The sequence below is a fragment of the Cherax quadricarinatus genome, chromosome 18 (assembly GCF_038502225.1).
Source record: "Cherax quadricarinatus isolate ZL_2023a chromosome 18, ASM3850222v1, whole genome shotgun sequence".
NCBI classification, from domain to species: Eukaryota; Metazoa; Arthropoda; class Malacostraca; order Decapoda; family Parastacidae; genus Cherax; species Cherax quadricarinatus.
Genome location: NC_091309.1, coordinates 14,537,753 through 14,564,936, shown reverse-complemented (window position 1 = coordinate 14,564,936; position 27,184 = coordinate 14,537,753). Strand labels below are relative to the sequence as shown.

The following is a 27,184-nucleotide window of genomic DNA, read 5'->3' as shown; positions in this document are numbered from 1 at the left end:
TCTGATCCAAGGAAGAAGAGGATAGTTTCATTCTTTGGATGAAGAACCCTTCACCAGAATGAAGGCACCCAGCTTGAAGATGGGTCATGGCTGATAGTAAAGTTTCTGCGTCTGGCCCCCAGCACTCTCAGTAGTGCACCTTCTGGCGATGGTCCCGCCATAAATTAACTAGTCGTTAAAATTTTAATTGTTACCGGGTCATTAGTAACTACAACTTACCTCCACTTAAAAGAAATTAATGATCCGCCGATGAAGGCAAAGTGTGGCGAGAAACTACACATGATAAAGTTAGCATCAGCAATTAATCTTATATATAGAAACTATAGGGTTGGGTAACAATAAAAAGGAGACACTGAGTGCCAGAGAGGTCAACCTTCCACTCAGTAATGCGGCTGCTTTTGGCACAGTGGCGCTATATATTTCTGGCCTTTGTCATGATTGGTGCCTTTGGTGCCTCCCACACAACACCGGCACCCTCACCATAGTAGCACACCAGTTTTGACACATCATCTCTTTACCCATGCTGCGAATTATATTATTACATTCGTGGGTAATCTCTAAATCTTTCTAGGCCATTCGGTGCCCGGTATATGATAGGTAATCAGGTTTAATCAAAAGAAAGGAAGGGTAGCTCAAATTCCTAAGAGCAAGAACAATTCATTGGTGCTAGTAATATCACTAGTACTGGTGATCTTGCCTTTGCTAGGGCTAGTGATCTTGCTAGTGTTGGTGAGAGGACTGGTGAGGGATGAGGTAGGAGGAAGCTGGTGTCTCTCAGACGTCCTCGTCTGCCCACGCCTTAAGAGCCTCCTCAGCCAAAACAAACTCGTCAGCACTAGTGCAATAATAAATATCTCCCCACCTTCAAAATCTCTGACAATATTTATTTAACGTCTGTTAACACCTTGCATTCATCAATACTCTAGAAACTAAATTACATCATAAATTATTAAATTCTGTTAATATTTTCCAAATCAGCTTTTCATGCATATTCTATTCGCGTCTACAACGAAGAAAAACTCTAATCGTCGTACTAGGCTCGAAAAAAACAAGTGGTTGATTACTGTCTACTGTATGAACCTTGGCAACTTTTGTGAAAATTATCACTTGGAACGAGAAAACAGAGCCACAAGGCGCACAAGAAAGCCCTGCAGCAAAGGCATACACCTACGGCCGACAGTTGGTGGGTAACATTTACGTTACCTGCAGTCGCTTCCGGGAGTCACCCCCACCTTCCCCCCGCGGCCTGGTCCAGACTAGGCTTCTTGGTTGCTGGCCTTTTAGCGCTTCCTTTTGATTATGATAATAATAATTGGTTGCTGGCCTGATAGATCAGGCTGTTGGTGCCCGTCACCAGCAGTCCAACACATGCACCACAGCTCGGCTGATGAGAAACCATCTTGAGGAACTTATAATAGAGTTCCATCTCGATGACAGCTTGAACTTTGTTGGTAATTCCACTTATGCACAATGGTAGGATGCTGAGGATTCGTGATCCCCTTTACACTTATTAAGGTCTCACTCAGCGTACTTTTCGTGCCCCTTCTTTTCATTGTAGGTATCTGGCACCGTCTGCCAAGTCTCGTGCTTTCATAAAGAGTAATTTCGGTGTAAAAGTTTGGATAAATCTCTCCAGAATATTTCAGTAATAGTTTATGATATATGTTTCTTCCTTACGTTCTGAGAAGTACAATTCGAGGGACTCTGAGCACTTCCAGTAACTTTGGTACTTGCCTGAGTTACACGATCTGTGAAGGTTCACTGTACATTCTCCAGTTCTGCAATTTCGCCTGGTTTGAAGGGAGCCGTTAGCATACAGCAATATTCTAGCCAAAAGATAAAATGAGTGACCTGAAGAGTATTATCACTAGCTTGACTGGCCCCTGTAGTTCTGAAAGTTCTAGTTATCCAACCAACAATTTTCCTCTCGGTTGCGATAACACTGTTGTCCTTGAATGTGAGATCCTTTAACACTATTACTTCCAATTCTCTCACGTTAGCTTGCTTTTATTACCTCAGATTTTACATGATAGCACTGCACGCTGCTCATATCCTAGAACACAGTGTGATGATCCTTTTTATTTAATAAGTCAGCAGAAGGCCTCGACTAAATATTCAAAAGCTCCACGGAACGGACCATCGTATGACTAAGACCTGCGACTGGAGAACCGAGCTTAGTTACCCTCAAGAGAGGTTTCTGAACGCCAGCGAGGAGCTCTTGATCCAAGGAACTACGAGTATACCTGACCTCCCCCTATCCTTAGATCGAACCTGATTGCCTCCCAGTTCCCCAGGCGGTTCGACCCCTAAGGGTTTAGCGTTTTCCATGAATATAATAATATTATGAACGGAACTGTAGCCTGCCTTGTAAAATGTACACCACTCAAAAATATATTCATTATTAATTCGTTTTCAGAGAGTGTATGAATGGACTTAAGATCCCATTTGATTCATTACAGATAGATCAATACAGTTGCTACTAAATCACTTCAACAATGACACCAATAACAGATTTTTGAGAGATAAATTACAGCTGAATATTGCTTTAGAACATCACAAAAATCTACAAATAAAACTGACTAATAATAATGCAGAAATAATAGTCTGAGGAATAAGTTTGAAAAAATAAGACCAATAAATAAGGGCAGTTGAATCTTGGCCGTCCCCCCCCCCTAAAAAAAAAAAAAGTTAAGTGAAGTTAAGCAAATCATTAGATAGGCTAGGAAAACTAAGCTATTTTTATACTGCGTAAATTTTGTCAAGGTTATGAGGATAATTTTTCTGAAAAAAAAAATACTAATTGGCATGTTATAAATCTGCATAACTTTAGTTAGCTGTTTTCCTTAGGTGAATGGAAAATAAGACTGAAACAGTAATAAGGCTAATGAGTAAGGCACGTGTACAACGCTGAAGACAGTAGTAGTATATAGGCAGTCAGTCCCCTCAAGCCTCCAAAGAAGGCTGAGGGTTATATTCTTCTGTATTCGACTGAAGAAGTCTGTTGTTCAGGCAAACGTTACCACACTAAAGACATCCAAGTGTTGTACCTGTTGGTATTTCATATCAATAATATATTAATAAGACGGAGTAAATATAAGGCTATAATAATAATTACTAACACGTGAGGAATAAAACTAAGTAGCAATCTCAGTTCACACACTGAGGTCCGTGGTTCGATCCCCGGTACGGATGGACACATTACGGCGTGTTTCCTTAAGCCACCTGCTGTCCCAGTTTACCTAGCAGTAGACAAGTACCTACATGTTAGCCGTGTGGGTCGCATCCTGGAGACAAATTTTACCTAATTTGCCCGAAATGCTCTGCATAACAAGGGGCTTTCTATATAATAGTTCACTGACGTCAGCTAGGCCTGTATAAGTTGTATGATGTAGAAATAAAGATTATTATTATTATTATTATTATTATTATTATTATTATTATTATTATTATTATTTTGTCTTAGCAACAATATTGAGTATCGAGTGGAATTCTAAAATACAAGACCTGAAGGTTTTGTCTGAACCAGTACCTCAGTAAAGGTACACTCACCCTACGGATCCTTCTGAGTAGCAATGAAGATTCCTACAAGGGAACTGTTTCGTTTAAACTCGGCAATGCGTGGGCCATGAAGGCTGCAGTTCACATGAACTCAAATATCATGAGTAATTTAAACCATAAAAAATGGATTACATTAAACCCTCAACGTATATACACTGGCAGGCACACACTACTCGAAATATGTTAACATTCGTTTGAACCTAAGATTAAAAAGCAATTCCGAGGCAAAACGGAAAACAACCACTCATCCGTGCAAGCTGTGGTGTAATGTTTTTTAAGATCGTAATGTGGTTCCTGACGCACAAGTGCAACCCTTGATGTTTTTTCCTCTAATAAACCACGCCCCCCATCCTTCCCGCTCCGCCTGCGTCCAGTGGTAAGGGGCCTTACCCACCATTGATATGGTGGGTAAGACTGGTTAGGTAGGCGCTTTACACATTCGCAAATAACTCACACTTTCGAGAGGGAACTTTAAACGACGTTTCGATACATCCTGAAACATAAAGTCACGAATGGGGCTCTGATAATGAGCCAACAATGGTCGAAATGTCTGAAGTTTCCTCTCCAAAGTTTGGGTTATTTTTGCGTTGTTTCAGCTACAGTATTGGCACTTGTTCTCCAGGCTCTTCATTTCAGAGGGCGGTGTGTAGGGTCTTGTATGTGCCGGTAGCTTAATCCCATTTAGTGCAGCCGCCGTTTTCTTCGGCGGAAAATTCTTGGCTTCAGCTCCGACTATCAGCCTAAAAAGGCAGGGAAGGATTACGTCACAAGAGCATAAGATGATCATAAGGAACGGCTTTCAGAGCTCTGCTATGATTGGTTGCTGGGTACAGTAAGGGCGCAAACCACGACTCGTTAGCCAATTGGAGGGCGATTCGTCTGGCACCTTACAGGCTCTAGGAATAGGGGATCATATTGCAGAGGGTACATATACAGTGACCAACCCCGATTCTGGACAGAACAGCTTTCGATCTGGGGTGAGCAACAATGCTTTGTGTGTGTTGACAGTGTGTGTATGTGTGTGTTTCCCGTTTAATGGAGGACGTCTTCCAGTACGGTGGTACCCAGTTTGTATCCCGGTGCAACGATCTCCCACACTGTGTTCTAGTAAACTGGTGCCAAGTACAGAGGTACCCAGTTTGTGTCCCACGAGTGTAGTAGTGCCAAGTTTGTTTGTTCCAGTGAAATGGTCTCCCAATTTGTGTACCGAGCACGCCGGTGCCCAGTAGAGATGCAATGTATGTCTCAGGACAGTAGTGCCCGATTTGTTTGTCCCAGTATAGTGGTACCTAGATTGTCTCGATACAATGGTCTCCGTTGTGTGCACCAGGACAGTGTTGCCCATTTAAAGTGAACCAGCACAGCAGTGTTTAGTTTGTCCCAGTAAAGAGTCGCCCAATTTGCGTCCCAAAATAGTGGTGCCCTGTTTGTCCCAGTATAGACGTCCATAGTTTGTTTCAGTAATAAGTAATTCCCGGCATAAGGATTATTACAGATTAGTATTGGCAAACAAGATCCAGTCTAACATGTATTTACTTTTTTACGGGGTACATCAGTAAACCAGCTGAAGGTCTCTAACAAATGACCAAAATATTCACGAGAAGAGCCATATGGGTAACTGTGTTAGGAGAAATTTAAAAATTTTTCCTGATAAAATACCACCATAAAGAAGCGATAAACCCCGGCATTAGAAAATTTATATTACAAATAGGTGAGCTAGGGCTTTTCTGGATGCATTCTCAAGTAAAACTGAGGCAACATTTTCCGCTATGGGTCAATCTCAGTGGGACTATATTGTATATAGGAAAAGATAGTCTGACTGGACTATTCTTCTGGACAAGAATTATGACTCGATCCTCCTCCTGAGACAAACGCGCATCCAAACTGTACTACTGCTTGTACCCACCACTGCCTGATTTCCTCGATGAACTTAGGGTTATTCATCAAAGTCTTTGAAGCGCTCTGGGAAAATCTCCTTCCACTAATTCGCTAGACGGAACGAACAATAGGAATGCAGGAAATATTGTGCGAGCAACTTTCCTTTCAAGTTTATAAATAATAGCCTTGCTTCATCCACTGGTAATCATCTAGGGAAAGACTGAGGGCTTTTCTGAATATCTACTTCAGGATTTTGTCGGATTCGCCTAGTTTTGGGCTATCAAAGAGCGCACACCTTTAGAAATAGATTAGCCTGGCAAGGCTACAATGAACTGTTGGCATTAAAATCTTCTATTCTTTGTTAATTCTCTGATGACAATTAATTTGTTATCAAAAGCTGTGTCAGCTGCATTAAGACCCAAATGTTCTGCAACTGTGATTTAACTAGAAGGAGTGTAAAATAGTAAGAATCTGCCAGGTTAAGTAATTTTTTGGAGATTATGAATCAGATATTTGTTCATGTGACACTGCCTGCATTCATGTTAATGCAAACTCAAAGTTCACATTATACTGAATGTAAGAACATGAGGGAGAGAATGTACAGACCATTGGTTACTCTGTCATTTCTTTCAAGACGGGTGCCTTGATGCTGGTGAGGGGCTTTTTTTTTTTTTTTTTTTTTTTATTCGCCGGTATTCTCCCGGCCCGGGTCTTTTCCAAGTAGTGGTGACCCGGCCTTGGCTCCCTATCTGGGGAGCGTCTCGAGACCTAAGTCTCCCATGGGAGGAGGTATAAGTACCCCCTTATCTTTGGGACCAACTGTCTCCAGGCCTAGCCTCATTCCCCGCCCTCACGGGGCTCGAAGCTAGGCCTCTGGTCTGCCATCTGCCCCTCCCCAAAGGGGATGGCACAGTCTTATGAGCTGCAGATGGTAGCAAGCTCAGGCCTTCTCTGGTGAGGGGCTCTTAATCCATGGAATTTAAACTACCTTCCCTTTCTTCGGATGAAACATGATTGTGTCCCATTCTCAATGCGTTATCTAAGAACATATGAACAGAAAAGCATCGCAGGACCCTGGCCCTGGCGAACATTATACATACAAGATCATCGCAGTAGGCTTACCGACCCGTACTAAATTGGTTCTTCTCAAACTCAACCCTTCTTAATCATATATTTGTTCAACTTATTATTGAAGTTCTCCAAGGTGCTGGCTTCGATCACTCTACTTGGCATATTGTTACACTTATTTACAACTTTTTTTTTTTCCAAACTAGTACTTCCCTATATCCTTTTTAAACTTGAATTTATCTAATTTAAATCTATGGTTTCAAGTCATTTCTTAGTTAGATATAGTCTTCCACTGGTATATTATAATCATATCTCCCCCCTTTCCACACTTTTCAAGAGATTGCAAGTTCAGTGTTCTTAACATATCCTAACTTGAAAGATTCCTTACAGTGGATTAATTTTGTTCTCGTTCTTTGTATGTTCATTAATGCATTTACATCCATTCCACAGAATGGAGACCAGAATTGCACTGCATAATCTAAACGAGGCTGTAGAATAATCTTTGAACTTCTGTCGCATATAATTCTCGGTATAAATCCAAGCAATATGTTATCCTTATTACAGAAACTTCGGCACTGGTATCTTGGCTTTAGATTTCTGCTTATCATAACTCTCAAGTCCTTTCATATTCTGTATGATCAAGTTCTATATTATTTACTTTATATGTAACAGGTTTCTTTTTATTCACGAGGATTAACACTTCGCAGTTTTCTACACTAAACTTCTACCACTTTTCTAGCCACAACATTAACCTGGAATCAAATGAAGAAAATTATGGAAAACAACTGATCCGTTCTATCTATAATTATTTTGGAGGGAATATTTAGCCACATTCACAACCTCTACTTGTTTCTTCCACTCCATACATTCCCTTCCCCTTCAGAAAAAGTCTTCAGCGAATTTCGTTGACTGACAAACTATTTCATTATAAATAATTTTTATGGGAAAGCGCATTGAGGTTTTATGTATAAAAACAATAGTGAAACCAAATTAGATAGGACAGAATAATGAAATATTAAATAATTACCGATAAGAAATTATGAAACAGGTGTAAGTACAGAATACTGAAGGAATATTTATAGATAAAGAGACAGCACAATAGGACATAATTCACTGTGGAACAGAAAAAGGGTTAAATTTGGAATCGTGTAAAATAGAGATTAAACAAGTTAAAAAAATAATAAAAACTAAGACAAATTATTATAAGTTATTTAAGGAGGAAGTCGACAAAATGAGAAGTTATAATTCGACAAATGAAGGATTAATAATACATAAAAAAATTATTACTGAAAATCATGCGTGCGAAATGAAGATGTTATAAGTGATTTAAATTACATGGAAGTAGTGGATATCCTATGAAGCTTGAATATAAAACAAATAATAAAATTCCTCTACCGTAGCACAAAGAAACAACCAAGTGATCAGAGGGAATCACATCAATAACAGAGTATTTGACATAAAAGAAGAAATCACCTGGATAAATCAATCCGTTATTTTGGAACTAACATACCTTGCATGATATGATTTGGAGAGGAAGATGAAAACAAAAAATAGGATAGATTCCACACATGAAAAATATTCTTATCTAAGACACGACGAGGGGCTGATGTAAAAATAATATAAAAAGTCTGCAACACATGAAAATGGAATAAAAAGGGTCATTCTGAAATGAGAAAAAAGACAAACCAATAAAAGGCTTATTATATCAAGAACAATCATTAAACCTAAATGGGTCATACAAAATCACCTTCCCCAACTGTCACGTAAAACAGGGTACAGCGTAGCAATTTCCAGATAACAGATCACTACTGAGGGTTGTGGTGGGCTGACACTGTCTAGACACTATCAATTACGCTCCACTGTGCCTCCCCACATTTATTAACTAAAATCTAAATACGCATGTGCAGTACTAAAATTTATACAACATATATGAAACGAATAAAAAATATGTGCGATAGTTTGGATACAGTGGCTGCATTTGGTACTCTATATGGAAGGATGACCAACTAGGATCCATGAGTTTTTTTCAAGTTGCAAATACTAAGCGACTTTTTTTTTTTACCAAATAACAAGGTTTTGCAGGAGAAGAAAACTTTGAAAAAAAAAAAATCTTATTTAAATGTCTCAATTTTCTATTTAAGCCTGAAAAATGGACAAAATACAAAGAGTAAAGTCGATGACAAATTGACGAATCAAAGGAAGAAATGGATGGCATTCTAATCATGGACTTCCAAAGAGTATTTGCAGAAGTGACCTTGAACCTTTAATAGAAAATTGGGTTAATATAATGAGGAAAGAAAACATTAAACCTATAGGGATCATATAGCACTTGAGGAATGGAAGAAAATCATGTTATGACGCAAAGTGAAAGAATGGTCCACTTCACTGGATCAAGATCCCACTCTCACGGACATCCTTTGAAGGGAAACGGACATGGTGCTCATTAAAATAACCAAAGAAAACGTCAACAAACTGATGTCATTAGCAAACTCTAAAGTTTGCTAATGACATCAGTCATTAGCAAACTTTAGAGGACGTTTGAGGATTTGAATTTGCACAGCGTATTTGATCATTACAAGCTCCCAGGCGAGACTGAAGAGTATAGCGACCCGGTTAGTTAGGTAAGGTTCGTCCGGAAACCGGAGAAGTGTTTCCTGGCTGGGGTCTTAGTCATATGATGACCCGCAGCTGAAGTTTGGTCATCTGACCAAGGCCTTCTGCTGGCTTACTGGTCCAACCCCTTTAAAAATAATGGTTATGATTACAACCAATTCATCGTGATCGCTGGTCTTATAATAAGTACCAGAACCAGTACAGGTACCAGTTATATTGTATCAATGACAACAGAATGTGGAGTAAAAGGACACAAGCAACATTTAAATATTTTATTAAGGAAACGTGTATTGCAAATTAGGGCTTTATCAAAGCCCTAACTGGGTGTAATGTTTTCCAATAAAATATGCTAAGTGCTGCATGTATGTCCAAGCAGGACCAAACGAGATAGAACCCTGGGTTTTGAAGGGACATACTGAAGAATCGAGCTATTTACTTTTACAAATGTTTGTAAATTTAAGATAAAAGGTAAATCGGAAGACAAATGGAAAATGACAACATTTAAAAATATTTAAACTATATAGATGTTTCATTGTCAAGTATCATCAAAACTTCCGAAACAAAAGCATTTTAAGAAAAGTGGATAAAACACCTGTAAAGTAGAAATGTGGTAGTAAGTAGTTCGTTTTCAATCGGGAAAATTTTGCACATAAACATATTATATTAGAAATACATGGATGGTCAGAGTTCATTTATTTTGAGCTCGAACCAGTTTTACACAACACTCCCCATGAAAGACTAGCCATACTCTGAAAACTACAAAATATACGAAGATTAAACAAATTATTAAAACACGTGAGAAACATTTATAAGAGGAAAAAATGTCTTAATGGGAAATGTTACTGGAGGGCTTCCACAAGGATCAGTACTTATACCAGACTGAAAATATGTTCCCTCGGTTGATAAAGTCAAAGAACTTTCTCAAGAAAGAAAAATATCATGACTAGGGAAATACAAACTATCAGCTAAAATTTAACTCATACAGAGCCCTGGCAAAAAAAAAAAAAACGCGGAAAAAACACAGTGAAATGGAAAAGAACACAAAATACTTTTCGCTATGCAAAATTAAAATCAAAACCCACCTTTTGTATTCAGCTCTAGCTTAAGAAAATTGTAAATTTCACCTAAGACTTGTACTAAGAAATGAGCTAAATACCGAGACCCCAGTATGACTATCCACTGAGCCATTAAATATATCTTCTCTCACAACCTGTCACAAAGTTCAGCTCTTGCCCCCTGAATGATCTGGGGAAAATGTAATAAACGCTTGTAATAATTCAAAGATTTTTTTTCCGAAGATTCGAACTGGGGAAACTCAAAATGCAAAGTCACTGCTCTAGCCACCAATCATATTAATTTCAGTAAGGCACTTTCTAATCAGCCACAACGTGGACATGGAAAGATTACAGAGGCCAACATATGTGACCCCCAACTACTATTTTTACAAAAACAAAAATGCCATTAAAACCTCTGGGTCTGTTGCTGATGTGAAAAAATGTATGTGAAAATTAGGCTCCATGCAAACTGTAAAATATTCGATGATTTTTTTAAGATCATCTAAGATAATAATGAATAACATATTATCACCAGTTTTCATGATGCAATTATGATGATAGACTGTTCATGAAATGGATACCAACAATAATTGCCAGAATGTTTATTTTTCCTTCAAACATCAACACTTGTGTACCTCAGAAGACAGTTTGGACATTTATTGGACTGTACAAGTACCAATTTCAAACACAAATATTTGTGTATTGTTCTAGTCACTGTATTGTACCTTTCGTTCTTTACCAGTTTTATAAATAAAAATAATGCGGCAATTTCTGTGAAAAGCGGAGAATGCTACTTCTGATTAGCGTCAAACTTTCAGTGTTAATTTACCCTTGTTAGAGGAATATTCTAATTGTTATTGGACCGTGTAGATGCTAATTTGGCAGAATTTTATTTTAGAAATTGTGTTTATTTTGTCTTCTAGGAGATACCTTGAAAATGTCTATTGGTATGATTTTAAACTTTTAACTGATGTTTCTTACCGGAAAAAAGATTCAATACAGTCTCTAACCCGAGTAGGTTTTCAATTTATCATAATTTTTTTTACATGCAGACTTCTTGGTTGCTATGTCATAACCGGAGAATGCCTCTTCTGATCAGCTTCAAACTTTCAAGACTGGCATATTATGTTTAAAGAAAGGCTTACATTAATATTGAGCTATAAGTCCAAATTCGTCATTTTAAAAAATGAGATTGGTTCTCATAAAATAACGTGATAATTCATAATCTGATCGGCTTCAAACTTTAAACAATAGTTTATCATACTTAGTGGTAGGTTTGGATTTGTTCTGGACTATGTAATGGCAATTTGGCAATTTTATTAAACAAACTGGGATGCTGGTTTTCAGTAATAGAGAATGCTTCTTTATACTGGTTTTAAACTTCAGTCCTAGTGTATTTTACGTAAATAAAAATTCGGCAGGCTTTGCTAATGTCAATTTGCCAATTAACATTCAGGCAATGTTGCCATAAAAATATGTATAAAACTTCACACAGTCTCGCCCTGCTTATTATGTTTTTAAAGCGCTTGGCTGGGTGGGTCATTATAGTTCCTGTGCCTCTTGATCATGTTCATCTACAGTTCCTAGGCCTCATTATGTTAATCTACATGTACTAGGCTTCTTGAGTGCTCGGCTAAAGCTCTTGGACCTTTCGCAGCTATTGATCTCCAGCTCTTGCAACTCATGAAGGTGTTGATCCTAAGGTCTTAAATTTTTAAAGGTACTGACTTCCAGCTCCAGGGACTTCTGGGAGGGGTGAATGATAGCTCCAAGGTCTTTTGAAGAATTAATCTTAAAGCTTTTCTACGACTTAAGGGTTTTGAAATACAGCTATGTTTCTTGCGTGTAACGAGGTATAAGGGATTGGGCTATAGAAAATAACAATACCTCTTCTGGATCACACTGAGACAAACACACATCTGCATAGTCAGGTAACAGTAGCAAATTTTAAGATAGGCTTCGAGTACACTATTACATATAACTGGAGATATTATGTAAAGCTTTGAGTATGTTGTATATATGACTGGAGTTGTTATATAAAACTTTGAGTATGTTGTATATATGACTGGAGTTGTTATATAAAACTTTGAGTATGTTGTATATATGACTGGAGTTGTTATATAAAGTGTTTACAACGTATGTTCGACCATTAGATCGTAATTGGAATATGTAGCTGCAGTACAGAACCTACAGTTAATGGATTATAAAATTAAAATAGAAGTTGAGAGATATGCTCCAAAGTTAATTCCAGAATCTAGAAATCTGAGCTCTGAATAAACTGAAGACGTTAAATTTGCCATGTTGGAAACAAGAGCTGAAAGATAACCTCTTTTAATTCATGAGATACTACGAGGGAACACGCGGAAAATCGCTGAATTAGTAACTGACAGGACAAGAAGTCAATTTTACAGAGGGGTAAAGGAGATTGCAGAAAACATATTCCTTTACATAGAGTTCGTTTGGTTAGGTAAGGTTTGTCAGGAAACAGGATAAGCGTTTCCTGATGCGGGTCTTAGTCATATGATGATCCGCCGCTGGAGGTTTTGGTCATGTGACCGAGGCCTTCCGCTGGCTTACCGGTCCACCCCTCTTAAAATTAGGTTAATCAAGTTGGTGATTAATCGCACAAGCTCCAGGGAAAGGTTGTGATCTAGAACCAATTCAAAGTTTAAAAAATATCATGATAAACTAATACCAGGACACCAAAAGTGAAGCTCTACCTCTGGAACTACAAATAGGTTATTGCACACGTGGAGTCTGCACTTAACTATATATAAAGAAGCTCGATAAATTTCACAGAACTGACACAAGTCTGGTCCCGGAGCAAAAAGACAAGAGTTGCGAGGATAGGCTATAGGAGCTTAAACCTGCATCACTGAAAGAACCGAGGGTCAGAGGAGGCACGATCACGTTATATAAAGTACGTAGGAGTTTGTCAAGGTTTACGAATTCGGACTGACATGGAAAGATCAGAAACGGAGGACAAAAGCAGTTAACACGTGGATGAATCACAGGTACGTTAGGAAGTGTGGAACCAACTAAAATTCGAAGTAGGTACTCAGGAGGAATGCAGGGATAAATCCTGGAATGCTGTGGATAATATCGCCTTTTCATTAGAACTTTACCAATAAAAATGTAATGCACTTCAAAAATCACACCTAACGTGTATCGTTTCACTGAAAATATTTTTTTACTGATACCGTTACTTTGCAACAAAGCATTTATTACATACTATATAAAACATAAGTGTAGGCGCCAGTCTAGATCTTTTCACAACCTTCTGATTTAAGCAAGACGTTATCGGTTACAGCCCCTTCAAAGTATTTGTAGCAAATCTATACCACTGTCTTGTGGCAGTCTTCCAACACCAGTAAGGCTGTACCACATTTCTACTACAGTAGAGTCATCCAGCAAGCCTCTAATCCCCCTCTATCATCAGCAGAAAGGGCGAAAGATTCAACACCTGCCTAAATGTATTTTTAGCACAGGCGAGGTGTCACGTTGCTGGTGTAGGGGCGCCTTTGCCAAGTGTGGGCTGGCCCACCCACCACCAACTCTACCCTTCATACGCCCATCACGTTCTCACTAAGCGCCCCCTCCTGGAGCTGGCTATATGAGTGCCACGCCCCGCATGCCCTCGTCAGTCGTGTTTTAGTGGGTGTTCGGGAGCGGTGTCGTGTGCCCTAAGCGGTACTCTTTTGAATCTTGTATCAAGGCCATTTTACACTCGTTTTCTGCATTGATCATCGTTTTCCTCATAGATTTCTACCTCATTTATTAACTGCTGTCATTTATTTATTCATTGATCATTGTTTTATTCATCGACGAGCTATTTTTCGAACGGGAGATTTACATTTTTAAGTGACTTAATTACTTTATTTTTAAGACATAAAGTATCGCGTAACTTTGTATTTGTGTTTTAAATTGCGAATTTGATTTACAGTACTTAAGTATAAATTTAGTATTATAGTGGTTGTCATAATATAACAATCTTCATAAGCTACGAGCAATGTATATGAGGTCTGTTGATATGTGCGAATTTTTCACATCGGCCTTTAGGCATTAGAAAACTTCAAAGTTCAACTTTTAGAAATAAAGTCGTTGTTTATTACAGGGTCATGGGGATGATGCTCAACAACTTGGCGTTGTAATAATTAAATCAGACAGTTTCTTATGCAGAGTTCTAGGCACCGTCGTCGCATATACATATAAACATTTTCACACTGCGTTTTAATCAAGACAAATTATCACTTTGAATTTCGTTCTCGAGTAAAATTATTTCATGATTGAATTGTGTGATAAAGCTTGAATTATGGACACTAGTTATGAGGGTTCTTGCTCACGTCCTGTGTTTTGTTACAGGAAGGTTCCAGGGCTGTTCTGCCGTACTGTGTGTCTGACCTAACTTCGACTGCCTTCAAACACCAACTTTCACCATGCCTGGCCACGTCGTCTTGAAGAGTACTGGACCCGACCCCGACCCCACTGAGTACTTGTACGTCTCACTAGAGCAGAAGCGCATCGATCAGACCAAACCTTACGATGCCAAGAAGGCTTGCTGGGTACCATGTGAGAAGGATGGCTTCGTCCTCGGCGAAATTCAAGGCACTAAGGGTGACCTCGTTACTGTCAACTTACCCGGAGGAGAAACCAAGAACTTCAAGAAGGACCTCGTCAACCAGGTCAACCCTCCCAAGTTCGAAAAGTGCGAGGACATGTCCAACTTGACCTACCTCAACGATGCCTCTGTCTTATACAACCTCAAGTGTCGCTACGTCACCAAGCTTATCTACACCTACTCTGGCCTCTTCTGCGTAGCCATCAACCCCTACAAACGGTACCCCATCTACACCAACCGCGTGGTCAAGATCTACCAGGGCAAGAGGAGGAATGAGGTGCCACCACACATTTTCTCCATTGCTGACGGCGCCTACATGGATATGTTGCAGAGTAAGTTTCTCCTTATTTTCACTTTACAATTAAACAACAATAAGACACACACGTTAATAAATTCCTGCCATGCCTATAGACATTCTTTTATTTTATATATATATTTTAACTCGTCAGTTTTACAAGCTAAGAGCTGTTATCCTACCTCAGCTTATTTCCAAGAATATTTCTTTGATATGTACAAGACTAGCGCATTTACCTGAAACTAAAGGTGGTCTATTTTAAAGATCTAGAAATTTTAATATGATAAATGCAATATTGTTTCCATTAGTGAGACGTTGGTAAGGGGGGTGGGGAAGGAGGAAACGTCTGGTGGTGAGGGGTGGGGAGGAAATGTCTGGTGGTGAGGGGTGAGAGAGGAAATGTCTGGTGGTGAGGGCTGAGAGAGGAAATGTGTGGTGGTGAGGGGGTGAGGGACGAAATGTCTAGTGGTGAGGGGTGAGAGAGGAAATGTCTGGTGGTGAGGGCTGAAGGAGGAAATGTCTGGTGGTGAGGGGTGGGTGAGGAAATGTGTGGTGGTGAGGGGGTGAGGGACGAAATGTCTAGTGGTGAGGGGTGAGAGAGGAAATGTCTGGTGGTGAGCGGTGAAGGAGGAAATGTCTGGTGGTGAGGGCTGAAAGAGGAAATGTCTGGTGGTGAGGGCTGAAAAAGGAAATGTCTCGTGGTGAGGGGTGGGTGAGGAAATGTCTGGTGGTGAGGGGTGAGAGAGGAAATGTCTGGTGGTGAGGGGTGAGGAAGGAAATGTCTGGTGGTGAGGGGTGAGAGAGGAAATGTCTGGTGGTGAGGGGTGAGAGAGGAAATGTCTGGTGGTGAGGGGTGAGAGAGGAAATGTCTGGTGGTGAGGGGTGAGAGAGGAAATGTCTGGTGGTGAGGGGTGAGAGAGGAAATGTCTAGTGGTGAGGGGTGAGGAAGGAAATGTCTGGTGGTGAGGGGTGAGGGAGGAAATGTCTGGTGGTGAGGGGTGTGAAGTGAAATGTCTGGTGGTGAGGGGTGTGAAGTGAAATGTCTGGTGGTGAGGGGTGTGAAGTGAAATGTCTGGTGGTGAGGGGTGAGGAGGAAATGTCTGGTGGTGAGGGGTGAGAGAGGAAATGTCTGGTGGTGAAGGGTGAGGGAGGAAATGTCTGGTGGTGAGGGGTGAGAGAGGAAATGTCTGGTGGTGAAGGGTGAGGGAGGAAATGTCTGGTGGTGAGGGGTGAGAGAGAAAATGTCTGGTGGTGAAGGGTGAGGGAGGAAATGTCTGGTGGTGAGGGGTGAGAGAGGAAATGTCTGGTGGTGAAGGGTGAGGGAGGAAATGTCTGGTGGTGAGGGGTGAGAGAGAAAATGTCTGGTGGTGAAGGGTGAGGGAGGAAATGTCTGGTGGTGAGGGGTGAGAGAGGAAATGTCTGGTGGTGAGGGGTGAGAGAGGAAATGTCTGGTGGTGAGGGGTGTGAAGTGAAATGTCTGGTGGTGAGGGGTGAGAGAGGAAATGTCTGGTGGTGAAGGGTGAGGGAGGAAATGTCTGGTGGTGAGGGGTGAGAGAGGAAATGTCTGGTGGTGAGGGGTGAGAGAGGAAATGTCTGGTGGTGAGGGGTGAGCGAGGAAATGTCTAGTGGTGAGGGCTGAGAGAGGAAATGTCTGGGGGTGAGGGAGGAATTGTCCGGGGGTGAAGGGTGAGAAATGAAATGTCTGGTGGTGAAGGGTGGGGAGGAAATGTCTGGTGGTGAGGGGCGAGGGAGGAAATGTCTGGTGGTGAGGGGTGAGAGAGGAAATGTCTGGTGGTGAGGGGTGAGAGAGGAAATGTCTGGTGGCGAGGGGTGAGAGAGGAAATGTCTGGTGGTGAGGGGTGAGAGAGGAAATGTCTGGTGGTGAGGGATGAGAAAGGAAATGTCTGGTGGTGAGGGGTGGGGAGGAAATGTCTGGTTTTGTGGGGTGAAGGAGGAAATGTCTGGTGGTGAGGGATGAGAAAGGAAATGTCTGGTGGTGAGGAGTGAGAGAGGAAATGTCTGGTGATGAGGGGTGAGAGAGGAAATGTCTGGTGGTGAGGAGTGAGAGAGGAAATGGTTTTGTGGGGTGAAGGAGGAAATGTCTGGTGGTGAGGGATGAGAAAGGAAATGTCTGGTGGTGAGGAGCGAGAGAGGAAATGTCTGGTGGTGAGGGGTGAGAGAGGAAATGTCTGGTGGTGAGGAGTGGGAGAGGAAATGTCTGGTGGTGAGGGGTGAGAGAGGAAATGTCTGGTGGTGAGGGGCGAGAGAGGAAATGTCTGGTGGTGAAGGGTGAGGGATGAATTGTCTGGTGGTGAGGGGTGAGAGAGGAAATGTCTGGTGGTGAGGGGTGGGGAGGAAATGTCTGGTTTTGTGGGGTGAGGGAGGAAATGTCTGGTGGTGACGGGGTGAGAGAGGAAATGTCTAGTGGTGAGAGGGTAAGAGAGGAAATGTCTGGTGGTGAGGGGCGAGAGAGGAAATGTCTGGTGGTGAGGGGCGAGAGAGGAAATGTCTGGTGGTGAGGGGTGAGACAGGAAATGTCTGGTGGTGAGGAGGAAATGTCTGATTGTGAGGGGTGGGGAGGAAATGTCTGGTGGTTAGGGGTGGGGAGGAAATGTCTGGTTGTGAGGGGTGGGTAGGGAATGTCTGGTGGTGAGGGAGGAAATATGTGGTGGTGAGGAGTGGCAGAGGAAATGTCTGTTGGTGAGGGGTGGGGAGGAAATGTCTGTTGGTGAGGGGTGGGGAGGAAATGTCTGGTGGTGAGGGGTTAAGGGAGAAACCAGTCAGCCAAGAAACTATTTTAGAACTTGCTGGCATGCCCCCACTGGCACTCTCGGCCATTTTCCACACTGGCACCATCGATCCACCCCCATGGATACTACGACCCTCTCTCACACCACTAGCATTCTCGATCCCTCACACCACTGGCACCCTCGACCCATCACACCACTGGTACCCCTCGATCCTCGCACCACTGGCACCCTCGACCCCTCACCATTGGAACCCCTCGATCATCACACCAGTGGCACCCATCGATCCTCACATCATTGACACTCTCGACCCTTGCCATCATGACATCCTCGACTCTCACACCACTGGCACCTTCGACTCCTCACATCACTGGCTCCCTCGACCCTTGCCATTATAACATCCTCGACACCCTCATCACTTACACCACAAAGCCTTCTCGCCCTGGCACCCCCGGCACTCTCCCACATCTGGAACCCCAAACCCTCTATTGGCACCACAGACTTTCCCTTACCCTGGTACCCCCGACCTGCCACTGGTACTGCCTCCCACCCTCACAGGCACCCCCTGGCCCTCCCATACAGGCCTCGCCACCCCTCCACTCTGGCATGAGCGACCCGCTCAACTCCATACCATATATAGACAAGCAGTGAACCTAGGGCGCTCTCGTCATAATTATATTCACACTGCCAATCTGAAACTCATTATTTTAGCAAAACTAAATATTTGCATACGTTTAAGATCTTGCCTCAAAGAACGAATTTATTGGACAGCGCTACTCACCCTGAGTAAACATAAGACTAAAGACTAAATTCCAGCCTAAATAATTTTTCAAATAATGTATATTATATATACAGCGCCTGAAGAATGGGATGCGATTAGATTCGATGCAAGGAAGGAATGGGTAGCTCCACTTCCTTGAATTAAGAGCCATTTACCTGCATAAAGGCACCACTTGGAGAGTTTCTAACTACAAGTAGTGTTGATCCAGCACACTGCTTTCTGGATCCAGTAATCTATCAGTCGAGACCATCATTCAGTGTCGATAAAGGCTAGGGATTATTGCAATCAACGATATATCCGATTCATTTTGGTTACTTGTATTCAATGGGGATTTGTGGACTTTTCGTGAAGTATATAATGACCCGAAACAACTAGGTTACTTTCCATATTCTGCCTGGCAATATAAACTTGAAATCCACACTTCCAGTCGCGAGGAGAAATGGTAAATTTTCTCATGACGTGATAGAACAAAAAATCCCTGCATGAATTTATATCAGTGCTGGCAATTTCTAAAACCTGGTTATATAGAACCCTAATAAAACTCATAAATTGCTGCTTTTGGGTAAAGACTCTGAGCTCTGACCAGAGTATTCCAGCCGGCTACAAGAATAAAATACCCGAATCCCTAAAGATTTGCTTCCTAATCAGGAAAAATGAGCCTAGTGAAACAATTATTTTGAAATGCTACTTTTTATTTTACACCAAAACTAACCTAGCAAAAACGCTTAATTTGTTAACATATCTAACAAATTCCAAAGTTTACTTAACTGCTTTCCTTGGGGAAGGGGGCAAACCTTCAGGAGACTCAAAATACATAATCTAAATGGTCATTTAACATTACAAATCTTAGTCTAAAGACAGTTTTAAGAAAAAATCGGCCTGACGCCGTATAAAATGTATCAGACGCAGGATACAACGTATTTGACCCAGGATGAAATGTATCTCCATTTCTACTTTCACTATTATAAGTATCTGGACTTGTTTCTTGGTCTTTGGCAGCCCGATTACCAAACATTCTCGGTCAAGGAAACGTTCCTATTTTTATTACAAATATAATATTTTTCCTCTTGGACATTAATTGTCATTTACTAAAATTTTTACAAAATAACCTAGATATCAATTTAATCTCCTGGTTCTCAAGAGGACCAGGATAACACACATCCACAAAGGTGGTGATTCAACCGATCAATCTTTAATTTACCAGTACTATCTAAAACATTCGAGAAAGTAATCCACAAACAACGGTACCTATACTTAACCAAGCAAAATATACTTACTCCTTGTCAATTTAGATTAAAAATATGAAAGTACTATTATTTTTTTATTAACACATCGGCTGTTTCCCACCAAGGCAGGGTGACCCGAAAAAGAAGAAACACTTTCATCATCATTTACTCCATCACTGTCTTGCCAGAGGTGCGCCTATATTACAGTTATAAAACTGTAATATCAACACCCCTCCTTCAGAGTGCAGGCGCTGTACCTCCCACTTCAAGGACTCTAAGTCCGGCTTGCCGGTTTCCTTGAATCTCTTCATAAATGTTACCTTGCTTACACTCCAACAGCCTTCTTATATTTAATAATTTATATAAGAGAAGGGGTTACTAGCTCAGTGCTCCCGGCATTTTAGTCGCCTCTTAAGACACGCATAGCTTGTGGAGGAAAGATTCTTTTCCACTTCCCCATGGAGTTGAAAGAAAATAAAAAGAACAAGAACTATTTAGAAAAATAGGAGGAAATTCAGATCGGTGTGTATACATATACGTGTACATGTATATGTAGTCTGCCTAAGTGTAAGCAGAAGTAGCAAGACGTACCTCTTTTCTTGCGTGTTTATGAGACACAAAGAAAAAAGACACCAGCTTTCCTACCATTGTGTTAAACATCTACAGATTTCCGTTTCACACGCATTTGGCAGGACGGTAGTACCTCCTTGGGTGGTTGCTGTCTACCAACCTACTACCACAGGACGGTAGTACCTCCCTGGGTGGGTACTGTCTACCAACCTACTACCACAGGACGGTAGTACCTCCCTGGGTGGATGCTGTCTACCAACCTACTACCACAAGACGGTAGTACCTCCCTGGGTGGTTGCTGTCTACCAACCTACTACCACAAGACGGTAGTACCTCCCTGGGTGGCTGTTGTCTACCAACCTACTACCACAAGACGGTAGTACCTCCCTGGGTGGGTGCTGTCTACCAACCTACTACCACAAGACGGTAGTACCTCCCTGGGTGGTTGTTGTCTATCAACCTACTACCACAAGACGGTAGTACCTCCCTGGGTGGGTGCTGTCTACCAACCTACTACCACAGGACGGTAGTACCTCCCTGGGTGGTTGTTGTCTACCAACCTACTACCACAAGACGGTAGTACCTCCCTGGGTGGTTGCTGTCTACCAACCTACTACCACAAGACGGTAGTACCTCCCTGGGTGGTTGCTGTCTACCAACCTACTACCACAAGACGGTAGTACCTCCCTGGGTGGGTGCTGTCTACCAACCTACTACCACAGGAAAATGTACTAATGATACAATAATAGTTTGTTCAGCACTTAAAGAATATGAATATCCTACAGAATTAGAGGACACAGTTACACATATTTCTAGTCCTACCGTAATAAGCGACAACAAAATTTAGCCATATATGACACCTTGTCTAATATCTTTCCCGTAAACCTAGGAGTGACCCCAATATAATATTTAGGGCCCTCTTTTCCTCATCTTACATCACTGACCCACCTAACGCCACCCAACACAGGAAGCCTATACTTGCTGATGACACAGACAACCCTTATAATATCAGGTCCACATCCCATGTCAACCTTAAGCACCTTAGCCGTGAATGATCTTAAGTCTGCGCATGGATGATTACCAACAAACTTATCCTCAATACTGAAAAAAATCTATATATAATTTGGAAATAAACCATGTCTACAATTAGACATTAAAAATTAATGATAAACAGCTCATAAAGAAGGGGAAACTACTCGATCCAATGGTAAACATACTGAAATTTAATGCCCATACTCAACACATCAACTAAAGGCTCGAAGACGGTATGGATACTCTCCAAAATTCGTGATTATTGTATATTCCGCAGGACTCTTCCCTAATCTACCCTTTACTTCAGTTACCGGATCTGTGCTTCGGGATCCGCATCGGCAACTCACCTTAAACTAATTATAACTCAGCAAAAGGCAGTTCTCAGAACAATCATGGACTCTTATTAGCAACACTCGATGCTCTTATTTAAAAATCTCTAAACCTGCTAAATATAAATGTTATTCATAAAAACTACTGTTCAGTCCCCATGTTCAAAACTACATTGTAATGATGCCGATCAGAGGAAAAGTCCTAGAAATTTGTAACAGAACGCAAATAGTACCTCACTGATACCCTTTGTGACAGACTGAAGATTAGAGGGCCGAGGATGTGGAATGACTTAACAGACGTAGTGACAAATTGCAACATTTTTACTGACATCAAAACTAAGCTAAAACAAGCGTTAGTGTGTCTCACTACTGGTGTTAAACTGTTTACCCTACTATATAATAAATCTATTTAACATACTATTTGTAAATATTCTGCACTATTTTCTATTGGTAACCTCCCCGCACTAGTACTACTGACTTAATATACTGTACCGAGCTTTGTTACTTAAATAATTAGGCAGCCATGTTAAACTAAGCGCTTGGTTAACCTCAACTACTCAGCGACATAATTATTCAGTCATTAATTATCACCTGTTTTTGTATAATATATAACTGGTATCATAATATGGTTAAAGCTTAATTTATTTTTTTCTAACTACTCAAATCTGAAGCTCCGCTTTCGTGGTTTCTCACATTAGGCGAGAAATCAAGAAATCGCTTGGGATTCCACTCTTTTTCTTCACTAATTATTTTACATATTGTGATATCATCTCTTTAATGTGATCTTAAATGCTCTCATAAACAGGGACTTTCCATATATACAATAATATGTCATCCATTTTTTGTAGCAACAAGCAGTATATTGTAAAAATAACCTAGTATTATTATAATAATTATTATCATCATTATTATTACATAAGATCTTGCAACAAGAATTATTCGATGCTTTGCTGATCTGATTTCTAATCAAAATATTAAAATTTAAGTGGTAAGCAGGGAGTAGTCCAAAATGTTTTAAATTATCGTGACTTTCGATTAAAAGTTTAATATTTTAGCTAAAAATTGAAGTATGTCAGATGTCACACTGCTATATTATCAACGTATATATTCATTAGCTACAGACAACAGTATTTTTCACACATCACACCAAGTTTTGTTTGTTTTCAACACAGCCATAACAGTTCACTATTTTCACACTGTAGATTTAGAGCAGTTATATTTTTCATACTTCACCGATACTGTTATTTATTGATTGACATTTTAATCGTATTATTATTAATGTTGTTTACAGTACTCCTTAGTCTTTAAGGAAGGTACCTTAATGAGGGTGAAGAGCTTTTAATTTGAGAGTCTGGTATTACTCTCCTGATTACCTAAAATTCACCAGGCGCAGTATGACCCCTATGGGTTTAGCCCATCCCAATAATAATAAATTATTCTTTAAATAGTAATTCAGTGACAGTAAATAGCGTTTAATTGTCGTAACTATGCCATATATAGACGGCAAGTTAACCTCACAGGCTACGTAAGGTTTTTTAGTAGTCTGAGGGGCAGAAAAGAATTATCCTTATTGCTTGATTCTAAACCCTTTTGCAAAACACACGAAAATGCAATGTGCGTTATACCTTTAACGAAACTATTCCTTTCAAATAGTTGTTTGTAAAATTTTTGTTGAAAGACTTAGTATGACAATGAAGTGGCGTAGTGAAGGATGTGGTACTAATCCGTTACTTTACTTACAGACGGCGAGAACCAGTCCATGTTGATCACGTAAGTCTGATTGTTGCCTTTCCTTACGAAACGTCTTAACAATGTTCACACTCATTCTCTCAAGTTTCAATTAAGATTATCAGCTATGTCTTGATGTGTTTTTACGATTCACTATTCAATAACTGACATGTTATACTGAAGTGGAGTGAGATATATGTTATATCGGAGTGAGATATATAGTATATGTTATTGCAATTTATGCCCAAAACCTTCTAATATGATCCAAATCCTCTGCGGAAAAATCCTTTCTCTTTCTGGAATCTGCAGGACATTTTTCCAGTATTTGTATTTTTCATGGAATTCGAAAGACTAATTCCATTTCCTCTCTGACGCCTGGGATTTTTTAGGTCTGATGGTTTGCATTTTTTTTACAAATTTGCAATGCTCAGTGCTTGACAATTAATGAGTGTTGTTCTATTGTTACAAATGTTTTTATAGAACAATTTTAAGCCATTCAACTAATTCTAAAACCTAGCACCAAGATGTCAACGTTCTACTGCAACTTTTATTAAATATTAAACCATAAATCTTCTACTTCTAAGTTATCTGCCGAGGAAAAATGAGCAAAGGGAGGGGGATGAGCTCCTGTAGGACGAGAGCTTGTGTCCCTTTGTCCTCAACCTGCACTACTACTACGTCACCAGTGCTTGTTTTCTTCTTACCTCTCCCTCCTTCCTTGACTTTCCTGATTAGTGGCGAGTCAGGGGCCGGAAAGACCGAGAACACCAAGAAAGTTATCCAGTATTTTGCCAACATCGCAAGGAGAACCGATACCTTTGACAAGAAGAAGCATCAAGTCAAGTTCTCGGGTGGTGGAGTAAGTTTGGATTTCTCAAGGCCGTTCTTATACATTTGTCGCTCTGCCGTTCCTTTCGCGTTGTTGCTGTATACTTCGGGCTCCCTTACAGAGGGAGCAGTCTTAACTTATTCACTAACGCCAGGCCACCATTAACTTCAGATGATTGCAGTATTTGCTAAATTGGCTTTATTTAAACTCGCTACGCTCCAAGTATTGCACTTTTCTGCTGATCAAGTACTATATACATTTTTCCAAACATTATCTTGTATGCTATACTGACAAACGTTTCTCATGCCTTACGCTGATGGCTTTTCGTCAAAACTTTCCTCTCTCCATATTTTAGTGAGTCGCTTATTTGTTGTTCCTGTGTGATTCAGCAATCGTGCTTATCCCACCCTATTTCCTAACGTATCTGTCGCTTCATTTACGTCCCCAAGCTTCCACTAACCATGTAAATATGTTCTCTAACGCAGTGGTGAGTCTGGTGCTGGCAAGACTGAGAACACAAAGAAGGTTATTGCCTACTTCGCCAATGTCGGCGCTTCCACCAAGAAGAAGCCAGAAGAGAAGAAGCAGGTAATGTAAATGGCTAAGAGGCCAATCATGCCTGACCTCAGGAGTCCTTCCGTACAATTGGAAGACCAAAAGCCTCTCTTTATGACATGAGGCTGGAGAATATATTGTTTCCTTACAATTTAAGATACCTTTGAACTTCCTGTGGGACAGCAAAAGTTGTTTCCTTACAATTTAAGATACCTTTGAACTTCCTGTGGGACAGCAAAAGTTGTAGTGTTTATACTTTAATACTGTGATGTGAAATTTTGTTATCCACGAACATTAAAAGAATAACTTAAAAGATATAAGCTTTCAACCCCATAAGTTTGTTTTCTGGGTAACACCAGTGATATGACCCCTCATACCCGAGTACCAGCAGTAACACAACCTTCACACCCGAGTACCAGCAATGATGCGACCCTTGCAAACTTGAGTACCAGCAGTGATACTACCCTCACCCCTGAGTACCAGCAGTGATACTACCCCCCACCCCTGAGTACCAGCAGAGATACTACCCTCACCCCTGAGTACCAGCAGTGATGCTACCCCTCACCCCTGAGTACCAACAGTGATACAACCCTCACCCCTGAGTACCAGCAGTGATACTACCCTCACCCCTGAGTACCAACAGTGATACTACCCTCACCCCTGAGTACCAGCAGTGATACTACCCTCACCCCTGAGTACCAGCAGTGATACTACCCTCACCCCTGAGTACCAGCAGTGATACTACCCCTCACCCCTGAGTACCAGCAGAGATACTACCCTCACCCCTGAGTACCAGCAGAGATACTACCCTCACCCCTGATACCAGCAATGATACAATCCTCATACATGAGTGCCAACAGTGACACTACCCTCATACCTGAGCACCAGTAGTGACACTATCCACGAATGCCTGCTCCTAACTCTCACTAATAAATATATATATATATATATATATATATATATATATATATATATATATATATATATATATATATATATATATATATAATCACTGTCTCCTAACCACAACCTTATGCTATAAAATTAACAGTTAAGCATCAAAATATAAATAAACAGCTTCAAGGTGTTTACCATCTCTTTATAAGATTGATATGATGTAATAAGGTCTATATTTTTTAATAGGCTAATTTTTTGGGTCCCTCCTTAAACCATATATTGTAAATATTATTGATACTCAAATACTTATACAAATCTACAGAGCTTCTCCCTATTATCATTTTGGAATTGTTTACAAATTGCCGCTAATAATGAGAGCGACGTAGGAACTGACGCAGTTATCACTACTCCCTGACAGAACCTGGAAGATCAGATCGTTCAGACCAACCCAGTACTGGAGGCATTCGGTAACGCCAAGACTGTCCGTAATGACAACTCCTCCCGCTTTGTGAGTATTTCGTCTCTTCATCACCATAACATTCATAAGCTAACTATATTTAAGATTTATTTAAGTGTATTAATCAATTAAGTGTATTAGTCATTTTTAAGTTCATTTTTTGAGGCTATACAGCACTAATTAATCTCCAGATCTCTTAAAAGCTCTTTGATCCCTGTTAAAACCTCTTCCTTTTAAAACAAACGTTCAGGTTTTCCCGCCTAGGTAACCACGTATTTACATCTTTCACAGGGTAAGTTCATCCGAATCCACTTCAACCCATCTGGCAAGCTGTCCGGTGCTGATATCGAGACCTACTTGCTGGAGAAGGCCCGCGTCATCTCCCAACAACCCCTTGAGCGATCATACCACATGTTCTACCAGATTATGTCTGACCAGGTCAAAACCATGAAAGGTATGTGGTTCTCAATAATTTAGTTCATCCTCACACCAAATACCTGCAAAATATATTGTCCATTACCCAGCTCTCTAGTCCATGTATTTTAAAATTACCTTTCATTTTTTAAGACTATTGTAGATTCAGTGTATTCACATTGTCATTAAAACTAACTATCCAGACAAATATAAGAACTTATAATGAGCTATATCGTAGTAATATGAGAGTATATTGGGGTCTCTGCTGGGTATCCTGTCTTCAGCCCAAAACATCGCTCAGCAGGAGAGGCTTCCTTCTTTCCCCTCGCACCATATCATAAGTACTCACCACCACAAAATGTTAGCTTTAGGGGTATCCCATTTATATAAAAATACTTTATAGGTTAAGTGTATTCTGTTACAGGTTAAGTCTATATTGTGAAATGTTTTAGTGAGATATAGAATTGCATAGAGAGAACGGACTTTCAGTAAGAAGCGAGTTGGTATCAAACTCTTCAAAACATAATTTATGTT

The 27,184-nt window shown here is 40.6% G+C and overlaps 1 protein-coding gene across 50 annotated transcripts in view; it reads left to right on the top strand.

Moving 5' to 3' along the window:
- The first annotated feature begins 4,404 nt into the window (after positions 1–4,404).
- LOC128689405 (myosin heavy chain, muscle-like) overlaps positions 4,405–27,184 on the top strand; it is a 66,285-nt gene continuing 43,505 nt past the window's right edge. For 30 of the 50 annotated variants that reach the window (XM_070086264.1, XM_070086222.1, XM_070086221.1 and 27 more), the window contains exons 1-6: positions 13,709–13,862; positions 14,535–15,122; positions 23,513–23,540; positions 24,234–24,357; positions 26,198–26,287; positions 26,528–26,690. In XM_070086264.1, coding sequence (XP_069942365.1) covers positions 14,609–15,122; positions 23,513–23,540; positions 24,234–24,357; positions 26,198–26,287; positions 26,528–26,690 — 919 coding nt within the window. In that variant the 5' untranslated portion in view covers positions 13,709–13,862; positions 14,535–14,608. Of the gene's footprint in view, positions 4,536–13,708; positions 13,863–14,534; positions 15,123–23,512; positions 23,541–24,233; positions 24,358–24,812; positions 24,916–26,197; positions 26,288–26,527; positions 26,691–27,184 lie in introns of those variants that run through there. The other 20 variants (XM_070086261.1, XM_070086258.1, XM_070086260.1 and 17 more) reach the window with 2 other exon arrangements.